We start from the raw sequence: 21,122 nt of genomic DNA, 5'->3' as shown, positions 1-21,122 counted from the left end.
ACATACTAAAAGCAAAGGTAGTTGTATTGGCCATTAAAATATTCCAAAATTCATATTAGTGTTATACCTTTATTAGACCAACTCAAAGGTCACAAAAATGTGCAAGTTTTCAAGATCTTCATCTCTCTTCGCGCCCCCGCCTTCATCTCTCCACCAACCTGCTTTTTGTAACATCTTGACTGATTAAAAGGAGATCTCGAAAGCTTGAACATTCTTTTTGACCACTGAGTTGGCCTAATAAAGGATTATAGTAATAGGAATTTAACTTGCTCAACAGTGGGAGCTGAATGATATCTCTCATGATCATGAAAAGAATGCTGATTAAAAGCAAACTAACCTGTGTTCCAGTGATGAATTTAACAAAATCTCTGCATACCCATTACCAATACCAAAGCAGGGATCCATATCAGAAATGGTTTGTGAGCACAGTTCTGCTATAATAGAAGCTCAATGGTGTGTGCGTGGGGGGGGGGGGGAAGCGATGACCAAAAGCTCACAATAAGAGAATTCCTGATTTTAGCTTTACTGAGATTGCTAGGAATGCTACAGAGAAACTGCTAATTTACCTTTCTCAAAGCAGTGGGCCTGTTCAGACAACACACCTGTGGATGGTCAGTCTGCTAACCTTTTTACAGCAAATGGTTAGCAAGCATGTTTAAACCGTGGTTAAGTACCCACCATGGTTAGGAATGGTTCACACGACATGCTAAGCCATAATGTTTAGCTCAAAATGCTTAACCACAGTGGCTTAGCGTATCATCTGAACAGGATCAGGTTTTTTTATGAAATTCAAAGCAAAGAGCAACTGAAAATGCTTAATATGAAATAATCAGCAAATTGAAAAATAATAATTAAAAAGTAATGGTTGTATTAAAGGGAATAGACACAAAGACATAAGCAGGTTCACAATGAATTCTGGGTAACTTATGAAAACTAATTAGCAAGGTAACCTGAATGCTATCCAAAGTGAATGCTGAGTTAAAGCTCTATCAACCCTATCAGGTCAAAGAGTTATTTGAGGCTAAGAAGCGCAGGGCTGTATTATTCAAGGTCAAAACTGTAATTAAAGTTTTCACTTATCAATGAATGAGCAAAAAAATGTATGAGGTATAAACATCAAAAAGCTTAATATAAAGATGTATAGAAGAATTTATATACTTAGGTTTAATTAATAAATTTTGAGTAAGGAGTTGTCTTCTCAAAGGTACGATTCTGAACTAATCTTATCTCGCCTAACAGGTGTATGCTTAAGAGCTTTCCTCATATGCTTTAATTTTATGGGAATTTTAGGAGGTAAGTCTGAGCCCTAGTTTATGGAACACCTAGATAATATTACCCAGGAGGAATTCGTTAAACAGAATCTGTATGTATGCCCCAGTTTTGGAATGAGGTAGCTTCTTTACCATTTACAAGCTCCTGTGCCTGTGTGCTATCAGCTGAACAGCTTATTCAGAGATGAATAGGAACCTTACTACTTACATGAAAGCATTCATTTTAGACTACTAAGACTAGAAGCCATTGATAACAAGAAATGTTTCGGAAATACCGTCGAACTGTTAAGAACTTGAAATCTTTAGCAATGCTTTTTATAATGATATTTTTTAAAATTTAAGACAATATGCTGTATTTTGATGTGATGCTATAAGTAGTAACAAAAATGAGAAACGGGTCCAAAGATATTTCCCTTGCAAATTCTTGTTAGAACAAAGCCAAAAATTGAGTTAAAACAATGTTTGGAAGGCAGATTTTGGATCCAACCCAATATTTTAAACTAGATCAACTTTCCCCAAGCTGGTGTCCTCCAGATGTTTTGGAATACAATTCCCAGAGCTGACTGGAGCCAAAGTCCAAAACATCTGGAGGGCACCATCTGGAGGTTGGACGGAACTGAAAAAGATTTTTTACATTGAAGGCTGCACACTAAATGTCCAAATGCACATGGCATATGTGTACTTGCAAATGATACAAATGTTACCTGGTTGCTTCTGTCCCAGAAGTCAGGGGTGCAATATTCTTCCGTCTTTGGAAGAACGTGTGTCCTGTAGTTGACAGGTTGAAAGAAGGCCGAAAGTAAACTAACAAAATCTCCAGACTTTTAAAAATTCTTATTATATAAATAACAAATTGATACAGCATTCAATGTCTTCCAAATACGTTTCAACTAAATATGAGCTTTCTTCTTATAACTTGATCATAATGGAAGCAGCAGTTCTTGTGTAGCAAAACTAGCCCTTCTGGTCATCCCAGGCATGGGAAAAGATTGACCAGGTTTCTGGTGATGGAAGTAGGCAAGAGATGCTGCTGTTGTCTTGTTTGCTCCTTCAGAGCAGGAGTGGGCAACTTCAGGAGATCCGTGGGCCATTTCCCCCCTCCATGCAAGCCATTGCCCCTGCACATTCCAAAATAAAATATAATTTTGAAATTGCATCTGGAACTGCTACAGAATGCCAAAAGGGTGAGAAATTAGCTTGTCTGCAATAAGCAGATATGAATGCCATTTTGTATGCATTTTTTAAAAAAACAATTGAACATCCCCCTGCCATGAATTTTAGAGGGTGGCAGGGACTGCACCAGGGTGTTACAGGGGCAGCATGTTGTTGTTGTTATTATATTTATTTGGATCCCGCCTTTTGCCCAATACTCTCCGCATCTGCCTCAGAGCATTGAAGAGCCAGGATGTGGCAATCCGATTCGAACATCAAACTTTTCTCATTACAGATCTTTATCAAAGTTGAAGGAAAAAAGACACCATGCATATTTGGAAAACACAGGAGCTGCTAGAAAATCCTGAGAGCTTCCCCGCCCTCCAGTTGCAATCCATATGGAAGTCTCAGTTCCCCAAAGTGTTAGGTTTAAGATCGATGAATACCATCCTGCTGTACACCAAAATGATTTTCTGTGCGATCCATAAGGAAATGACCACGTGCTGAATATTTTCTGTTTCATGAATCAAATGTGATCAGCTCTACAACAATATTTGTATTATTTTTTGAGGTTTAGCTGTACCTGGCTAATCGAATTTTCTTGCATGCAATCGCTCCCCAATATCTCCTTAAACCATCCTTCGCAATGAGCAAAACAAGAAAAAAAAATTACCTATAATTTATGTACTGTAATTTGAACAATTTTATTTAAATTACACATGACTACAATTTTCAGAGTAACTGACAGACTGTATGTAATGATTTTTTTAAAAGAACATAACGTAAATATTACTGATAAAAATAATTATCTTGGGAAGAGTGGGCCCTTTAAATAAAATTAGTTACAAAGCAATCTGAAAAGCATAACTCTTGTCTGTTCTAGGATCACATAGCTATTAAAAAAAACATTTCACCAGGGAACAACAGAGTAGCCTGTTGCATACGCAACGAGCTTTATTAACACATGAGACAGCCTGTGGCTTAATTGCTCCCTCTTGGCTCTTCCTGTTCTTGGGTTACATCTCTGCCCAGAGTTATGAGTTCAAATGTAACACTAACCAAATAGGAGATGCAACGCTCTGTACCTACATTGTTCCCGCAGGCAGGAAGAACCAAGTGGCAATAGTCAAGCCACATGCACTGACGTGATGGCTCTCTCATGATATCCCAGAGCTTAAAAAAGTCTTCCTCGGTCATGGTAATATATCAATCCAAAGCACTTCAGAATCAGTGCCTCGAAAGGGAAGACAATCAAGAAATCACTTTACAATGTTGTTTAAAGTTTTCACTTCCTCTACTAGTCTATTCATTGAGCAGTTATAAGAAAGAAAGAAGAGCTCACCCTTGTAGTGGATCTGATTTTGGGGACGGTAAGAAGCTCTCCATCTTCATTTACAGCATTAAAAATGAGAAAGGCACTGTTAATATGCCGTGCTTGGCCTTTGCCCCATTCTTCACAGTTGTAGGCCTCAACACGAACCCCAACTTCAATGCTGAAAGAAGAGCATTAAGTAAATTTAACGCCCAGAGTGAGTTAGAAGTCAGCAGTGGAAAACAAGTATTATAAGGAAACCTTGAAGGAACTGGGTACAGGTAGCTCGGAGAAGAGAAGACTGATAGCACTCTTTATATACATGAAGTGCTGCCACAGAGAAGATGAAGATTTTTTATATGATGCCCTAGAAGGGTGGGGGGGGGACTAGATCTAATAGACTTAAATTGCAGTAAGGTAGTTTTTGGTTAATTATTAGGAAAAACTTCTTGACAGGAAGAACAGTTCAAAAATGAAACCAATTATGTACAAGGATAGTGGGTGCTCCCTCACTGGAGATCCTCAAGCAGAGGCTGGGTTGCCATCTGCTTGGGGCTGCTCTAGCTTTATACTTCCTACACCAAGCAGAGGGTTGGAGTAGATGGACTACAATACCCCATCTATGATTCTATGACATGTTATACGTGACATTATAACCTCTTTGGAAAAAAGAGGGAAATAAATTCTTAGGGCTGCAACCCTATACACTCTTACTTGGAAGTCTGTGGGATTTACTTCAGAATAAACCTATATAGGGTTGCATTAGGTTTATGATATTGACACTATTACTATTTAATATGTAAATAACACTCAGTGTGTTATTAACTTGTAATATTAGTATTTAGCAGTACATTTTATGTGGGTGGATTATTTATTTATTTATTTATTTATTTATTTAAAAAGGCTATGTTTAAGAAAATAAAATACAAAATGGTGCAAGTGTGGGGAGAGAGAAGTCCTTATGTGAATTACTGATTTTCCAAACCAAATAAATAGTTTACAATTGCATCAAGTGGAGGAGACTGCTTTGCAGGAAAGCACAATCCACAATCATACCTAGAAAAATATTATACACATCTGCAAATACAACACAGAATTTGGTGCAAAGTTCTATTTCCTTTTGAGACCATGGGGAAAAAAAACCTATTCTTGCATTTTTCATTAGATACCGTAGGCTTGAAAATGGGTAGGCAAGGCCTGGTGAACTCCTAGAAGCCAGAGGATTTGCTATGTGTAGATTGCAGTAGGGCTTCACTGATCTACATACAGTGGCTCCTTCCTCCTTTGCATTTAGCAGAAGCAGAACACATTTTGCAAAGTAAGCAAAACATGCAAATTTGTTAGTTGTTGTTTTTAAGTGCAAAACACATCCGCAATCTTGAAGAATGTATTCAAATCCCTAAGCTCCCCCACATCCACCACTTCTGGAATGCTAAGGGTGTGCTAAAGGTTCTAAAATGGCCATATGCAGTTCCAAGCAGAATAATGGTGTTGGTACTACAAAGATGAAATGAGATTGTAGAATACAAAATCAAAATACCGTTAATGCAACATTATACCTTGATCAGTGATGGCTAAGTGCTTAGAGATATGTCTCAATATTTAGAGTATGACGTTGCCCTTTGCATGTCATGACAACCCACAATATTTTAAATTGTGGGTGGGCATTAACAGTTGCATCCAAACACAGACCTCTGGCTTGTCTCCTCCAACAAGCCAGAAAAAGAACCATTATTATTATTATTATTATTATTATTATTATTATTTATTTATTTATATAGCACCATCAATGTACATGGTGCTGTACAGAGTAAAACAGTAAATAGCAAGACCCTGCCGCATAGGCTTACAATCTAATAAAATCATAGTAAAACAATAAGGAGGGGAAGAGAATGCCAACAGGTACAGGGAAGGGTAAGCAGGCACAGGGTAGGGAAAAACTAACAGTAGAAAGTAACAGTAGAAGTCTGCACAACATCAAGTTTTAAAAGCTTTAGGAAAAAGAAAAGTTTTTAGTTGAGCTTTAAAAGCTGTGGTTGAACTTGTAGTTCTCAAATGTTCTGGAAGAGAGTTCCAGGCGTAAGGGGCAGCAGACGAAAATGGACGAAGCCGAGCAAGGGAAGTAGAGGCCCTTGGGCAGGCGAGAAACATGGCATCAGAGGAGCGAAGAGCACGAGCGGGGCAATAGTGTGAGATGAGAGAGGAGAGATAGGAAGGAGCTAGACCGTGAAAAGCTTTGAAGGTTAACAGGAGAAGTTTATATTGGATTCTGAAGTGAATTGGAAGCCAATGAAGAGATTTCAGAAGCGGAGTAACATGGTCGGAGCGGCGTGCTAAGAAGATGATCTTTGCGGCAGAGTGGTGAACAGAAACCAACGGGCTGATGTGAGAAGAAGGAAGGCCAGAGAGAAGAAGGTTGCAGTAGTCCAACCGTGAAATAACCAGTGCATGAACAAGCGTCTTGGCAGAAGAGACAGACAAACCATGGATTAGTTCTGAGGTTGTTTTTCTGACTTGTTGGGGGAGAGATAAACCAGGGTTCAGATGTAATGCTAAAAAAAACCCAGGACAGAGCATTCCTGGGTTGTTTAGCTGCTCCCACTGCAAGGCAGCATACATGACGAGCCACAACTTTTAAAAATTGTGCGTTATCGTTAGATGCGGACTTGGCCTATATAAAAGGTAAGTTAGGGTCTCACACCAAATATGCTCTGTATATTACCTCCCCTTCCACGCAGCTGCCCATTTAATGATTAGGTCTATTGATGTGTTGGGCTCCGTCTCTACTAGGCTAACAGAGGTCAAAGACTAATACATAATAACTAGTCAATGGTAATAATGCATGAATAATAACATATGTATGTAGATGACTACATACTACATTTCTTTTATACAATAAATATAAGGGTAATGTTAATTTGATTATGAAAATGTTAATACATGTATTCTTACCAGTGCAACACAGAACAGAGTCATTTAAAAATTGATTTATGTATTATTCAATCTGTCAAGAAAAACAGCTCTAAAATCTAAAATGTTTTGAAAAACACAGAACAAGAGAAGCATGACAATATATAGAAATTAGCTTTTTACCTTTTCTGAAAAGTATTGTTAACTATAGCATTGAAAACCAAGCGGTCCCCAACAGTTGAGGGTCCCCGGAATTTAAACATATCTACTGATTTCAAATTCGGGTGAAGACTACACAGGCGACTGGATTGAAACAGGAAAAAGGAAAACAAAATATATTACCATGGGTTTTGTTGTTCTTATCAGTGTAATTATTGCAGTATTTCTACTCAACAAACTGTGTCTCTACAAAACAGAATTCCCAAGTTTAGAGCTAATTGGAATGTTAATAAAAGTTTGGGAGCGAGGACAGTGCCTTCACTAGGAAGTTAAGAGAGCAATCCTATGGCTCCTAGACAGCGACTGACGGGGAGGAGGGTGGCATTGGATTGTTTTCCTGGCTATCAAGTCGGAGCCCTGACTCCAACCTTGTAGCAGGAATCCACACTCCCCATCCCTCCCACTCCTCATCGGCACAGAGAACCACGCCAGCTACCTCTCTGTGCTCAGTAAACAGTGTGCAGACGGGAAAGGGGACTTTCCTGGGGACGGTTGGAGACTGGGCATCAGCCATATGACATTTCCTATGGCCTCCCCAGCCTCCTTTCCTCCCACTCTGAAGCGCCACTGCTAAAAGGGTGAAATCACCCATCTAGTGGATTTGCACGGTGGCTGGGCTGCTATCTTCATACGATTGAGCCCTAACGATTTTTGAGGACTGAAGTTTCATATCTTCCATACAGAGAGCTTTGTCTATTGGGTGGTATAAAATGCAATCAATCAATCAATAAGAACACACAGTCTTCTCCAAGTTCGCTTTCCTATTCAACCCTAAATCATGTGATGAGGGATTGTAATGGGGTGTTCTTTATGGTTGCTGCATATTTATAAAGGCTTGAGACTGAGGCCTCATCTACACTAAGCAGGATATTGCAGTTTGAAAGGTAGGAACTACACTACTGCTTTATAGTGGTATTGAAGTTCACTGACAACTGTTGGGGCCCACTGACCCATACCATATACCACTTTCATACTGCTATATCCTGCTTGGTGTGGCTCCTGCCTTTTATATACTGCTTTCACAGTGCAATATCCTGCTTGGTGTAGGTGAGGCCTGAGCCTCTTCTGGAAGTGCTGTCTGGAAGCTGTTGAGACATGAGATGGGATGTTGGGACAAATGAGAGACAGTTCTGTGCTGGGTGGCAAACCACCACAGCTGTATCGCAACCCCCCCAAAAAAAAACTAGCAAAGGAGGGAAGGTCTTCAGTGCATTTGGCAAAAAAAACCCCAACCCACCTCCATGTGCTAACTTTCTTATATACCCTAAGAAAATGTGACTCTTTTCCATATTGTTACCAACAAAAAAATCTTTCCACCCATTAATATGAGTGAAATATGGGAGTAATGTTTATTTACTTTACAGAACAACCTGATCGGAGAGGGGATGGGAGAACCCACCACTTCCTAAGCCATGCTGGCCTCCTGCCAGGGCTGAAGGGCATATACATTAATACAGTAATTATGTTTCTATACTGTCCAAGAGCTGAAATTCTCTGGGTAGTTCACAACAATTAAAACCACCGTAAAATACACTGTAAAATACAATATAAAATGTAAAATTTTAAAACTACAGTATAAAAGTAAAAACTAAAAGAAAACCTAGCAGCAATGCAGAGATATGAAACATAAAAACAGATTGAAAAGAACAAAAATAAAAGACTACAGTGCCTGGGAAAATAAAAAAGGTCTTCACCAGGTGTAGGAAAGAGCACAGTGTAGGTGCCAGTGAGCTTCTTTGGCAAGCTCATTCCACAACTGTGGTGCCACAGCACAAAAGGCCGTCTTCTTAGTAGGCAACCAAGTGTGCATGTAGCTTTGTACTGTTTTTTTTATATTGTCTTTTACTTTTTTTCTCCTAGTTTGTCTTTTTAAAATTTTCCCCTCCAGTGGTTACAATTGGAGGGAAAATAACTGTGCTGGCATTGTTTTCCTGCTGTTCTGAGAGTATGTCCAGGGAACGATGTGGCTTTGGATCTAGTGGATCCACCAATCCGCTTCCAGAACATCCTCTTCTTGCCCTTACCAACATCAGAGCAGTGATGGTGTGGCAGCCAGAGTGGTGTAACTTCCCACTCATTGTCAAAGGAGGACCTTTGCAGCGGACTTCCCCTTCTGCCCACAGAGCGAAAGGGCTACAGCATCCTACTATCCCTGGCTATCCTTCATTTATACAAGCGTACATATTTTAATGTAATTCTATTTGTATCTCATCTTCCTACCAAGGAAATGACATTCAAGGTGGCTTATGAACATAGATGAATAAAAACTTGATTAAAGGAATAATAAAACAAATACATTAAAAGCACAATTAAAAACACAATAAAAACAGAATAAAAACTTCACCCAACCCAAAAGACTAACTTACATGCCAAAGGTCTGCTTGAATAAAAGTGTTTTTAGCTGCTGGTGGAAGGACAGCAGAGAGGAAGAGAGCACGTGCAAAACTAGCCTCCCTTTGCAGGAAGTTCCACAGCATGGTAGCTGCCACCAAGAAGGCCTTCTATCACGTCGTCACCAAGTGGCAATGGAACTGAGAGAAGGGCCTTCCCTGAATAAATTAAAACCCAGACAATCTCAAAAGAAGGGCCTCTCCAGAAAGTCTAAAGAACTGGGCAGGCTTGTGCGGAAGAAGGTGGCCTTTCAGGTAGCCTGGTCCCAAGTCATATAAGGGCTTTGTAAATCATAACCAGCACTTTGAATTGTGCCTGGAAACAGCAGCCAGTGTTGTTGTTGTAATAAGTGAGCCATGTGCTCCCTGTAATCCACCCGAGTCAACAGACTGGCTGCAGCATTCTGCACCAGCTGAAGTTTCCAAAAGTGTGTTACAGCAGTCCAAATAGGATGCAACTAAGGCATGCGTGATCATGGCCCCATCAGACATCTCTAGGAATGAGTGCAGTTGGTGCTCTGGCTTCAGCTGCACAAACACACTCCATTTCCTTTGAATTGATGACCAAGGTGGTTTGCATAAAAACATTATTAAAACACAATTCAGAAAAGTAGAGTATAAAAAGAGGAAATGACTGTGCTTTTAAACCTCCTAATATTCAAAGTTCTCTCTGTGGTGCACAGTACATTAAAACATAAAATGTTAACATTAAAAACAAAAGATTAAAACTGTGCAGAATTAAAAACAAGATAAAACCAGAACCAAAAAGCAAATAGGACCTTCCCTTGCCAGTGCTTAATAGCCCAGTTGGGGCTAGGACACGGATACTGGGAATTTTCTACATCCTTTCTTCATATCATATAGATTACTAGATCAGCTATGGGCAATCAGCAGCTATGCTGCTCAGTTCATTTATTAATCAGGCCTCAGCACTTTTGGCTGAACTACTATGATACCTTCATTAACCCTTGGTTGAGCTCCTATGAAATCCAAGGAATCTTTTTCACAATGATAGAATGTTGGCAAGAATGACATTTTAAATATGCAGTTAATAGTATCTGCATAATCACATGATTATGCAAACAGCTCTATGTCTGTATTTTTTTTTAAAAAAACAGCCACAAACTGCATCGCTTTATACGTGAAAAATCTACTAATTCCTTGCGCAGAATTATTTTACTGGAATGAATCTTCTACAAAATTTTGCTGAGAACCAGGTATTGTTTTATTGCGGTCTAACTTATTATTTATTTATTTATTTATTTATTTATATAGCACCATCAATGTACATGGTGCTGTGATTAGAGATGACACTGTTTTGGACCATTATTTATCCTTAGCCTTAACTCAATTACCCTTTATGATGTACCAGAATTGTTAAGCGTGCACAATTATCTGTTTCTAATTAATTGAATTGTGCATCTTTATAATGCATTCAAATTACTTTGGTTTTTCATTAGGAATAATTTGCTCCTCCTATTTAAATTGCTAAATATCTCATTTGCAATACTCACAATAAAGGCAGAAGCAGATTAATGTCACAAATGGAGGGAGGAATGAGCAGATGAAGTTTGCAGTCTTTTTTCATTGTTAAGGTTGGTTTAATAACGGTCAGTAGCATTTTATAGAAAAGTACGTCTTCCATACTTTTATAGATGGTATATACTGAAAAAACAGGTCTCATTCTAGTGAATTTCTGTTGATCCTACCATTGATGCTTTTTGGTTATTATCACAATATTTAAAAGAGGATATAAACTTAAAAAAAACCTTTCTGAGCCTATCATCAGTTTATTCTTTGAGTACTGCTTTTTTTTTATGAACCTCATTCTCATTCCTTGTAAGCCTGTGGCCATAGCAACTCTAACTTGGCACATTCAAAGGTCAAATCTAATTGTGAGTTGTTTTACAAAAGCTTTGCAGCAAGGTCAGCTATTTGTCAAGCAGAATAGACAGCTCTCTGTCACCATTTAGCACTGTTTCAACTGCATTTGGGTAATTTTAAACTCACAGATTATGCTCATTACTTTTAAGGTCAAAACGGAAATATTTTCAGGGTTTGAGGTGTTATTTTCTTGCAACTAAATCTGACCCCCATTTTTCTGCATTAGATTTATTACAGGGTATTTGGAAACTGTTTATAGATACTAATATATATAAACGAGGTGTATGCTTACACATAAATGCTGCTCTCTTAGGTCAATGGTGTTACGACTGTGTAAAACCTGTGACAGATTTGCAATTTTAATAAAATGAGCTGTTTATCCAGCAACAAAGCAAACCCAGTTATTATTGGTATAACTTCAGGTTACAAATCAGAGCTACATGAATAATGAATGGGAATGACACATTCAGCATCCTGGCAATGAATCAGGCCCACTGGTGTGTGAAGTGAATTCTAATAGAAATTCATGTCTCACACACACAAAGAGAGAGAGAGAGAGAGAGCTACATGTACCAAGCAACAGGGGGATGATGGAATTCTCTCTGCGTGATTAGATGAACATTAAACTAGTAGACAAAAAAGCTTGAATTCCCCACTAGACCTGCCCAGTAATATAGAACACGAAGAATACTGAACAGAAAAGAATGATACCTTGCTGAAATAGCAGCCACTGTCTCCATCCAAGCCATAATTTGCCCACCAAATGTATTTCCTTGATGATTGGCATGAGGAGGCAAGACAAGTTCAATGCTCTGCACATGGGTGACATCTGTGGGAACCATATTTTCTTCTTTATCGCAAACATGGTCTAAAACATATGAATTAAATAGCCAATGATGTTAGCAAAATTACCAGCCAGTCCAATTATACCTTTACAGTCAAACTGGCTGGAATTCTCAGATGCAGCCTAACTGAAATCTAGGATTATAATTGTTCAGTTTGTGAGAAACATCCCACCATACCAAGATTGTGCATAGGGCAGAGGGTACTTCTACTATACAATAACTCTTTGCTCGTGTTCTCCAATAGTGACACATTATAATTCAGACTATGTGGATGAATTAGAATTACGATGGCATTAATGTATGCTTTAGAGGAAAGTTTGCTTTGGATTACAGGTCCATTTGAAGCCCATAATTCAATAATGGAGGGAGAGATCTGACTTTAGGGTGTGTGTTTTTGAATAGCAGTCGTGCTAACCTGCCACATGAACCCACTTGACCTGAATTAAGTGTTTGGCTTTTGCCCTCGTTACATCTGTTTTACATTCCCAGTGTTGTAGTTTGGATCCATCTCACTGGCTTGTACTTTAGCCCTACTTATCAGGTTATAGAATCTGTATACAGAAGACAAAGTCCACCATGTTACGTCTTCATGGACTTTGTATATATTTCATGCAGAACACATAAGTTACTTTTTGGCGTTATAGCATGCTTTGTATAATGAACAGCTCCCAGCTTGAGATGTCCTGTTATATCACCTGTTTTGATTTCAGCTAGTGCAAAAAATGCATCCTGTTCAGCAGCACTTTTTTAATTCCTTAGCTTATGAGTTCAAAACATGTTTTCAATCTGAATATCTTAGGTTTATAGAAAAAAAATGGATGCAGCTACATTGGTCCATTTGACAAAATCCAACAGTAAACTAGCATATTACCGAAAGGAGGGGGCAGGTGTGTGTGAGAGAGAGGGTGGGAGGAAACATAAGAAGAAGGTTGGCGGGGACATAAACAGAACTGGCGAGACAGACATAAACAGAGCCTTCAGCGTGGTAGCCCCCCTCCTATGGAATTCCCTGCCTCTGGAGGTCAGGCAGGCGCCAACTTTGTATTCCTTTCAGCGCCTCCTGAAAACGTCATTATTCCAGGAAGAATTCCTTAATGACCAGCCATGGTTCACTGTACATTTTGCTTCTTTTAAAATCTATTTTAAAGTGTTTTATTCTGCTTTTATTTTATTTTATCTTGTACACCGCTCCGTAATTTTGAATGGGGAGTGGTATATAAATATTGTAAATAAATAAATAATAAATAAGGGAGAGGTATGCTGAGGGCAACTTCTGTGTGTAGGAATCTCTTTCTGGGAAAGTGAAGGGATAGTAGATCTGTTGCCTGGTAGGAATGCATGTTGCTTGCCTTCATTTATGTTCTTCTTGTATATTTGTAAATAAACCAAATATTATAAAATGTCATAAGTTTCCAGCACTCTCTCCTCCAAAAGACCCCAAACAAGGCCACACTGTCTGTAGATCTTCTCATGACTTTAGGGAAGTGGGGAGTTTATTTTACTGACCATCACCCATGCGAGATTCTTCCATCAAGTTCTTGAAGACATGATCATGTTCTAGTCGGATTTTTCTTCTCTCAGCAGCGGAGGAATGCTCTAGGAAATCTTGTGTGGTGAGAAGCTCTACTGGTTTTAAGACAACCTAAACAAATTAATAACAATAAAAAATATTATCAAGCTAGGGTGAAATTCTTTTTTCAAAATATAAATAATAGCAATGAATAAGGAATTCGTTGTCCCTTTTCTATTAAGCTAAGTTAATACTAGGTAGAAATAAGTAATTTCCCAATAATATCTTCTGATACATTTTCTTACATTTTGCAGATTTACCAAATATTGGTGATTTTTTAAAAATATGTAAACAAAAAATCAAGTTAAGTTCGCTTTTCTGAACATTCTTCTTAGATATGGAATGTGAGTGGACTGGACAAAGGAACTGATTCAATTGCTTCGCATAGGATGACCTACTTTCAAATTCCCATAAGAAAGAACTCTGCTGTACATTTGCTCACTATAATTTTTTTTTACTAGATGTCAAACAATGGATGTTACTTCTTTGCTTTTAAATACACAATACTGGTATATATTAGCTCAAGAAATCCATGTTCCCAACCTGCCTTTTACTGAGATAATGTGAATGTGTGGGCAGAGAAAACTTGCATGGGTAGAACTAGGGTGCTTAACCCTTTTGGACTTAACAGTTTTCCTGCAAATGCCCATTAAAGGCAACTTTACCCTACCCCCTACCCTAATAGGGTTAAGTCTTGGTACAAAGCCCAGCTATGGAAAAAAATAATAATAAAGAGGGGGGAAAGACCAACTGGGGGGCATTTGTGGGACAAAATCAGCAGGTAGTGAAGGCTAAAGCACTGCCTTTCAACCTGCAAATTCTACAGTATAAGATCTGCCCGAAGGGCAAAATCCAATGTTGCTCCAGCAGGCTTCTGCTCAAGTAATGGGCATTTCCTCTCCTTTCTTTCCCATTACATGCTTTCCCAAAATCTGCTTCCCCAAACCTGCCCCTCCCCTATCCTGTTGATGGAAATGGTCCCATTAGTAGGAGGGTTAATTGGATTCCATCCTAAATGTTTTAGTTTAACAAGACTCCAATTTGTGCTAATCATTTGCAGCACAGAACATGTGCAAGGACAGTTTTAAAAAAAGAGTTCTATGATATTTGGAAAGATATACAAATCCTAATCAAGAAACAATGCTAATAATTATCTGTAAGCAAATTGTATGTTTGATGCTGATAACATTATTAAAAAAAAATCCAGATTTTTTTTAAAAAAGTAATAACCAGAAAACGTAGCAAAATCAGAGTTAGAAACTGTTGTTCAGACAAATCAATCTGGAAGCAATAGAAAGAGTTTAAAACTAAACCTTGGTCAGTGTCCAACTGTGTCATTCTGCTAGCACATATTTTGTTGCACTAGAAGTAGGTTCCAAATTATGCACAAGAGGAGAATACAATTAAAGTTATGTTGCGCAAGAGTGGTTGCACAAGCAGTTGCACAACCATAATTTGTAAGCACTTTCACAATGGAATTTTTTTGCAGAGCTTCACTAGCACTGTTTTGAGTTTGTGGAATTACACAGTTGGATACTGCCCTTTATAGTCTCTTTATGAGAAAAGAAAATGAATAGATAAGCTTTCTGGCAATTTCATATAGCTAAGGAATTGGACCATCCAAACTGTTGTACCCTGCCTCGTTCCAGAGGGAGAGGCGGGTAACAAATAAATATATTATTATTATATTGTTATTATTAAATGAAATATATTACCTTGTCATTACCTACTGGTCTTGCCACATATGTAGAGAAAGCCACACTGATCAGTTTTTGAACATTAGTTAGGGGATCCTGTAATGTAGCTTTGACACCAACCTATGTGCAAAAAATGACAACAATGCTGAATTCCAGGCAGTTACATAATTGAGAACAAGCTTAAGTAGTGGTAATTGCTCCTTTCATCTCAATAAAAAGCTGAGAGCACTAACGTACCAAGGATGCCTCCCAGAGTTCCTTGGAGAAAAGGCAGGATATAAATGTTAAGTAATGAATATATAAAAATATGCAGATGAACTAGAAAGGACTTGAGTTTTGCATTGTGTCTTCAGGACCCAATCTTTGCATTTACTACACTAAACAGCCTTCCTTAGGGTTGCTGCTATTGCATAGATACGTGGGAAGCAATGGCAATGATAATGCAATGCTTATGAGTTAAACAACTAAGAGTTTCTGGATTCGCATGCCTCAAAACTACCCAGGAATGGGGCATTCCTGGGTTGATAATTGCAAGCAGAAACAGTGAATATGCAGAAGGCAATGCACTCAGCACTTTGCTCATCCATATCAATTCCTGGGTTAAACAATGCCAGAATTGCAATGTGACATGTGAACCAATGGCTCTCTTTATAACTTTTACCGCTGTTCATTTTAGTTTATTGTTAGGGCTGTTTTGTTGTGATACATATTTTTATTTGTAAGCTGTGTTGAGTTTAATTTTATCATAGAAAGGCTGGATACAAATATGCAAATCAAGAAACGAATAAAATAGTTTGTTGTATTGATCCAGATGTTTCCCCTCAGGACATCACTTCCATTTTCAGCAATCGACTGTTGCCTAAAAACTTTTAAGTCTTCCTCAGGTAATGGGTCCATTGGGATTTGGGGGCCTCTCTGGAAAGTGCTTGTATGACTACCATGTATGACTACCATGGATACTTACTTGACAGTGTCTGTGATATAGCAGCAATACTCATCCTTCTGCACACGAGATGTTAAGATGCTTCCTGACACCAGTGCTCATCTAGCAATGTTGAAACTAACTAGTTGCAAGCTAAAATGTGAGAAAGCAGCTTGACAGTTTCAACCAGGTAGAGTAATCAGACTTTGCCTTGAAACTTCAGTAAAACTTTCCAGATGCTGCCTTGATATTCCAGCTTCAGCTGCCATGAATCCCCTCTTTGCAGGGATTCTGTCTCATGTGCTGCAGTGAAAACCAGACTTTTAAAAAGGGATCTACAGCACCCCGATCTCCTCTTCAGCAAGGCTATCCCAATCTATTACATGCAGAATGGATATCTCACTGGTGTGTCTGAAATGGGACATGTAGGTTTTAATCCCATAAAAACAGAAACAAGCAGAGTGCACATTTTGAATTGATTGTTCAGATAAGCCCACAGACATTTGTATTTATGGAGTTTTAATTCCATTTCTGTACTCAACTCTCTTATTATTATTATTATTATTTATTTATATAGCACCATCAATGTACATGGTGCTGTACAGAGTACTGTTTGAAGAAAATGTTTTGCTTGGGCATTTGAACAAAAACATTTTAAAACTTGTAATGTTAGCGATATTAGTTTTTTTGAATCAGATACCAGAGGCAGTTCAAGTACAAGAATTTGGCATGGTAGCCATGATCACAAAAGTTAGCGCTGTGTTTGAGAAAGTGGACCTATCAAAACAGTGTAAAGTTGAATGGAGGCACAAATGACAGAGCAATTAAGAAAGGGTACTTCCATACTACCAGTTAAAAGGCATTGTGCAGCTATCCTGTCTTTCCGTCCTTAAGAGATTTTCTGCAGTAAGAAAAAATAAAAACAATGGGCAGTATCTAAGTCTGCCCACACACCAGCAAGACCCACCACTAGTGCAACAGGGAATGGGCAATTAAAAGAGTAATGTGAAACTAGTGAAAATGCTCATTTCTGGAATGGGGTAGGCCAGCACAGCATGTAGAAAGAAGTTCCTCTGACCTATCCCAATCTGGAAACAAGCATTTCCACTTGCTTTTGAAGTTGTTTTTTTTAACTACTAGCTTTCTGTTGCACAAATGGTGGGTCCTGCTTGCCCAACAGATTGAAGTGGAAGCACAACACCTGCCCAGAAGAAGCAGTGGAAAAACACGGTGGTGGTGCGACCAGTATGAGCAGAAGATGACAATGTTTGGACCCCCTATAAACTTTAGATGGCTTCTAGTGCTTCCAATCAAAAGATACTGTGCAATTATTGTCTTTTCCATCTGAACAGATTTTCTGTGTGGCAAGACACAGAAATGGAGGGGAAACATGGGAGAGTTACAAATGGATGATAACATAGTCTGGAACCCGCCCACCCCCAAATTCTGTGAATGAGGCAGAGCAATTGCACAATAAAAGCCTCTTCTGGAAGCCTTGTTATGGTAAGATGATACGTGAGGATGGAATAAAAAACAGTGAGAAGACAGACTTGAGCCTCATTCAATATACCCAATTAGCTATGGCCACAAATGGAGGAATTTGTATGAATTTACATCTTCATCTGCTTCTACCTGCCTAAATAACATCATACATGTTCTCGGCTTAAAACAAACTAAGTCAAAGAAAATCAGTATCATACCTCCATACTGGTAGTGAATGCCCGGTTTACCTTTGCATTAATGCTGACAATTTGTCCAATTCTATTAACAAAAAACAAAAACAAAACAACCATTTGAATCTAAGTACGTAGCGTACATTGTTATAAGTGCCAGAAGTTCACTAGGCCTAATCCAACAATAGATGCATTGCACTATTGGCTATTTCAGGGTCAATCATCAATTCTGTATGGAGAGGGTTAATGGTGTTGGTAGAAATAAAGCACACCTGTCTCCACAGGGGACATTCATGGCAGTAGTAAGGAAGGATACCAGGTGCTTTCTCAGGCTCTGCCCACTGCAATGTTGCTGAAAATCTATCAGACTGCTTTTGACTTAAAAGTGTAGGGAAACAGAAGGGCCAGTTACAAATCATGATTGGTTCCTCTAGCTATGCCTTCTCCAACATGGTGTTTTAATGGCTCATTTTTTGGCAATATAAACTGTGGGCATGGGTCCCCTGATCTGGATTGAGACCTCAGCGACAAGGGTTAAAGTCCCCTTCCTTTCCACATTAGGGTCCCAATCCAGTTAGAGTCCTCTGTATTTACTTTAGAGAAAGGAAAAAAAGATGCAGCTGCCAGCTATGTGTTTAAAGTAATGTGTACTTTGGACCTTAGAAAATTAAGATGGCAGGTGGACAGTGCTTTGTTTTGCAGCATGCCCATCCAGCTGGTAAAAGTGTGGAAAAGGAAAAGTGGTGATAGTGGGGAGATAAAGTGGGTATGGTCAGGCAGTGATCAGAGGGAGGACCCGGTGACCAGGGAGTGGGGAAGGACAGAGCAACAGGGGTGTGAAGGAGAGGAAACGGGGATAGGGGCAAGAGACCGGAGTAACCTGTAGGGCAATAGTGGGGAAGAATTGGAGTGGCACAGAGGTCAGAAGAGAGGGCACAAAGCAAGAGGAGAGGATGCAGAGAGAGAATGGGATGCCTGGGAGAGAAAAGGCACACGCACACACACACACACACACACACACACACACACACACAGAGATAAAAGTTGGAATTCAGTAAAATAGATTCTCTTGAATTTGCATAATTTTGACATGGGATACTCCTTCCCATAACCATAATCACAATTTTCTCCATGGACTAAACAATAAAAATTGTGGATCTGGCCCTTTCCATACTTGCCATAGCACAAAGACCTATGTCTGTGGCAGGGATCTTTATGAAAGTTCCCTGCCCTATGATTCTTACAAGGATTTCCCCCCCAAATTGCCCCCATCAATTCATAAGTCAGCTCTGCCTCCACATATGTTAGCGATTTGATGGTTGTTTTGCTAGAATCCCATGAAAAAATCATGAAAACTAAGCATGCTCTGGATCCATAGTCTTGTGCCATGGCACTGCTGGCAAGTGCCAAATCTGTTGTTGTTGTTGCTACTATTATTTTACTCTGCGGTCTATAGACAACAATTAAAGCTTCAATCTCATGTAAAAATCATGCAAATTAAAGAAGACCATTTTCATTCGATTAGATTTGTTTTTTTAACCCAGGCCCTCTGAAAAGCAAAGAGAAATACAGAGTATGTTCTCGCTTCATGTGTGTGAGATCAGTGGGAGGGATGAGGAGAAACATGGAGGGGCTGTGTCCACAGTTTCTCAAAATTATGGTTGATTTGAGCAAAATTGTTTTATATTTTGGTATGCAAATGATTTTATATTATGTTATTATGTTGCACATTTAGGGTTTAATCTTTTTAAACTGTCCAGAGAGCTTTAGCTATTGGGTGGTATATAAATGTAATGAATGAATGAATGAAAATTCCAAATAACCCCATGGGCCCAAAAAGAATGAGGGACCATGCTTTACCTGAAAGAAATGGTTGCAAGTCAACGCGCTCTACGTGGGGCTGCCTTTGAAGACGGTTCGGAAGCTGCAGCTTGTGCAAAATGCAGCAGCCAGATTGATAACCAGAACCAGAAGCTTCAATCATATAGGAGCGACTCTGGCCCGCTTGTATTGGCTGCCTGTATGTTTCCGAGCCTGATTCAAGGCTTTTAACCTATAAAGCTTTACATGGCTTGGGACCACAATACCTGATGGAACGCCTCTCCCAACATGAACCTACCTGTACACTACGCTCAACATCTAAGGTCCTCTTCTGGATGTCTGCTCTGAGGGAAGCTCAGAGGATGGCAACAATGGAGAGGGCCTTTTCAGTGGTCGTCCCCCAATTATGGAAAAATCTCCTCAAAGGGGCTTGCCTGGTGCCAACATTGTTAACTTTTTGGTGCCAGGTCAAGACTTTTCTCAGGCATTTAGCAGCATATGCCGATGGGGTTTTCTTAACTGACCCCAGAATAGTTTTTTTTAAATGGATATTGCCTGTTTTTATGCTTTTATGGTTTAAATTTTTGTATATTTGTTTTTAATGTTCACTGTTTTTAATCTTTGTAAACTGCCCAGAGAGCTTTGGCTATGGGGTGGTATATAAATGTAATAAATAAAAATAAAATAAATAAGTCAAATTTGTTTTGCTCTTTCTTCAGATGCTGATGCTATTTGTTCTGCTCTTTCCTCAGGCGCATAGACAAATTCATTCCAGTGTCAAATGGTGGTTGAAGGGAAAAGAGCATGACAGGGAGAGTGAGGAAGGGAAGCAGAGAGTGAGAGAGGAGTATAGCGTAATTTAATCTGAGTCAGAAGACATCAGGATTTAGCCATGGAGCCTGTTTTCACTTGCTGGGACTTGGATTCACTCCTGGGATTATCCAGTTAGGGACATCAGTTGTTTTACTCTAAGTCAGCTGTTTGTCCATCTAGCCCAGTATAGGCTACTCTGAATGGCAATAGCTGTCCAGGGGCCTTTCACTTCACCCACTACTTGATCCTTTCAGCTAGAGATGCTAGGACCTAAACCTGGCACCTTCAGGCATGTGCTTTGCCACTGAGCTATGTTCCCTCTGCCAGCCAGTGGTTCAGATTGATTCTTCTAATCATGCCAGGAAACCTTACTTTCAGGTTATTTCCCTGATATGGTTACATAGGGTGACCATATGAAAAGGAGGACAGGGCTTCTGTATCTTTGAGAGTTGTATTGAAAAGGGAATTTCAGCAGGTGTCATTTGTATATATGGAGAACACGGTGAAATTTCCTCTTCATCACACCAGTTAAACCTACAGGTGCCTTGCCCTCTTTTAAATCTGGTCACTCTAGTATAGCTCCTGCAGCTTTAACTGTTGTGATGAAGAGGGAATTTCACCAGGTTCTCCATATATACAAATG

The 21,122-nt window shown here is 39.2% G+C and overlaps 1 protein-coding gene across 1 annotated transcript in view; it reads right to left on the bottom strand.

The window, feature by feature from the left end:
• Positions 1 to 21,122, bottom strand: part of ACOT12 (acyl-CoA thioesterase 12) — a 40,635-nt gene that overhangs the window by 7,781 nt on the left and 11,732 nt on the right. Inside the window, exons 3-10 of the mRNA XM_063129662.1 lie at positions 17,873 to 17,933; positions 15,269 to 15,370; positions 13,490 to 13,625; positions 11,850 to 12,006; positions 6,829 to 6,948; positions 3,766 to 3,916; positions 3,007 to 3,062; positions 1,976 to 2,039 (exon numbers count right to left, since the gene is read on the bottom strand). Coding sequence (XP_062985732.1) covers positions 1,976 to 2,039; positions 3,007 to 3,062; positions 3,766 to 3,916; positions 6,829 to 6,948; positions 11,850 to 12,006; positions 13,490 to 13,625; positions 15,269 to 15,370; positions 17,873 to 17,933 — 847 coding nt within the window. The remainder of the gene's footprint in view (positions 1 to 1,975; positions 2,040 to 3,006; positions 3,063 to 3,765; positions 3,917 to 6,828; positions 6,949 to 11,849; positions 12,007 to 13,489; positions 13,626 to 15,268; positions 15,371 to 17,872; positions 17,934 to 21,122) is intronic.

This window comes from Elgaria multicarinata, chromosome 6, assembly GCF_023053635.1.
Source record: "Elgaria multicarinata webbii isolate HBS135686 ecotype San Diego chromosome 6, rElgMul1.1.pri, whole genome shotgun sequence".
In the NCBI taxonomy this organism is placed as follows: domain Eukaryota; kingdom Metazoa; phylum Chordata; class Lepidosauria; order Squamata; family Anguidae; genus Elgaria; species Elgaria multicarinata.
The sequence above is the reverse complement of the archived record's forward strand: the minus strand, read 5'-3'. Positions and strand labels throughout refer to the sequence as shown.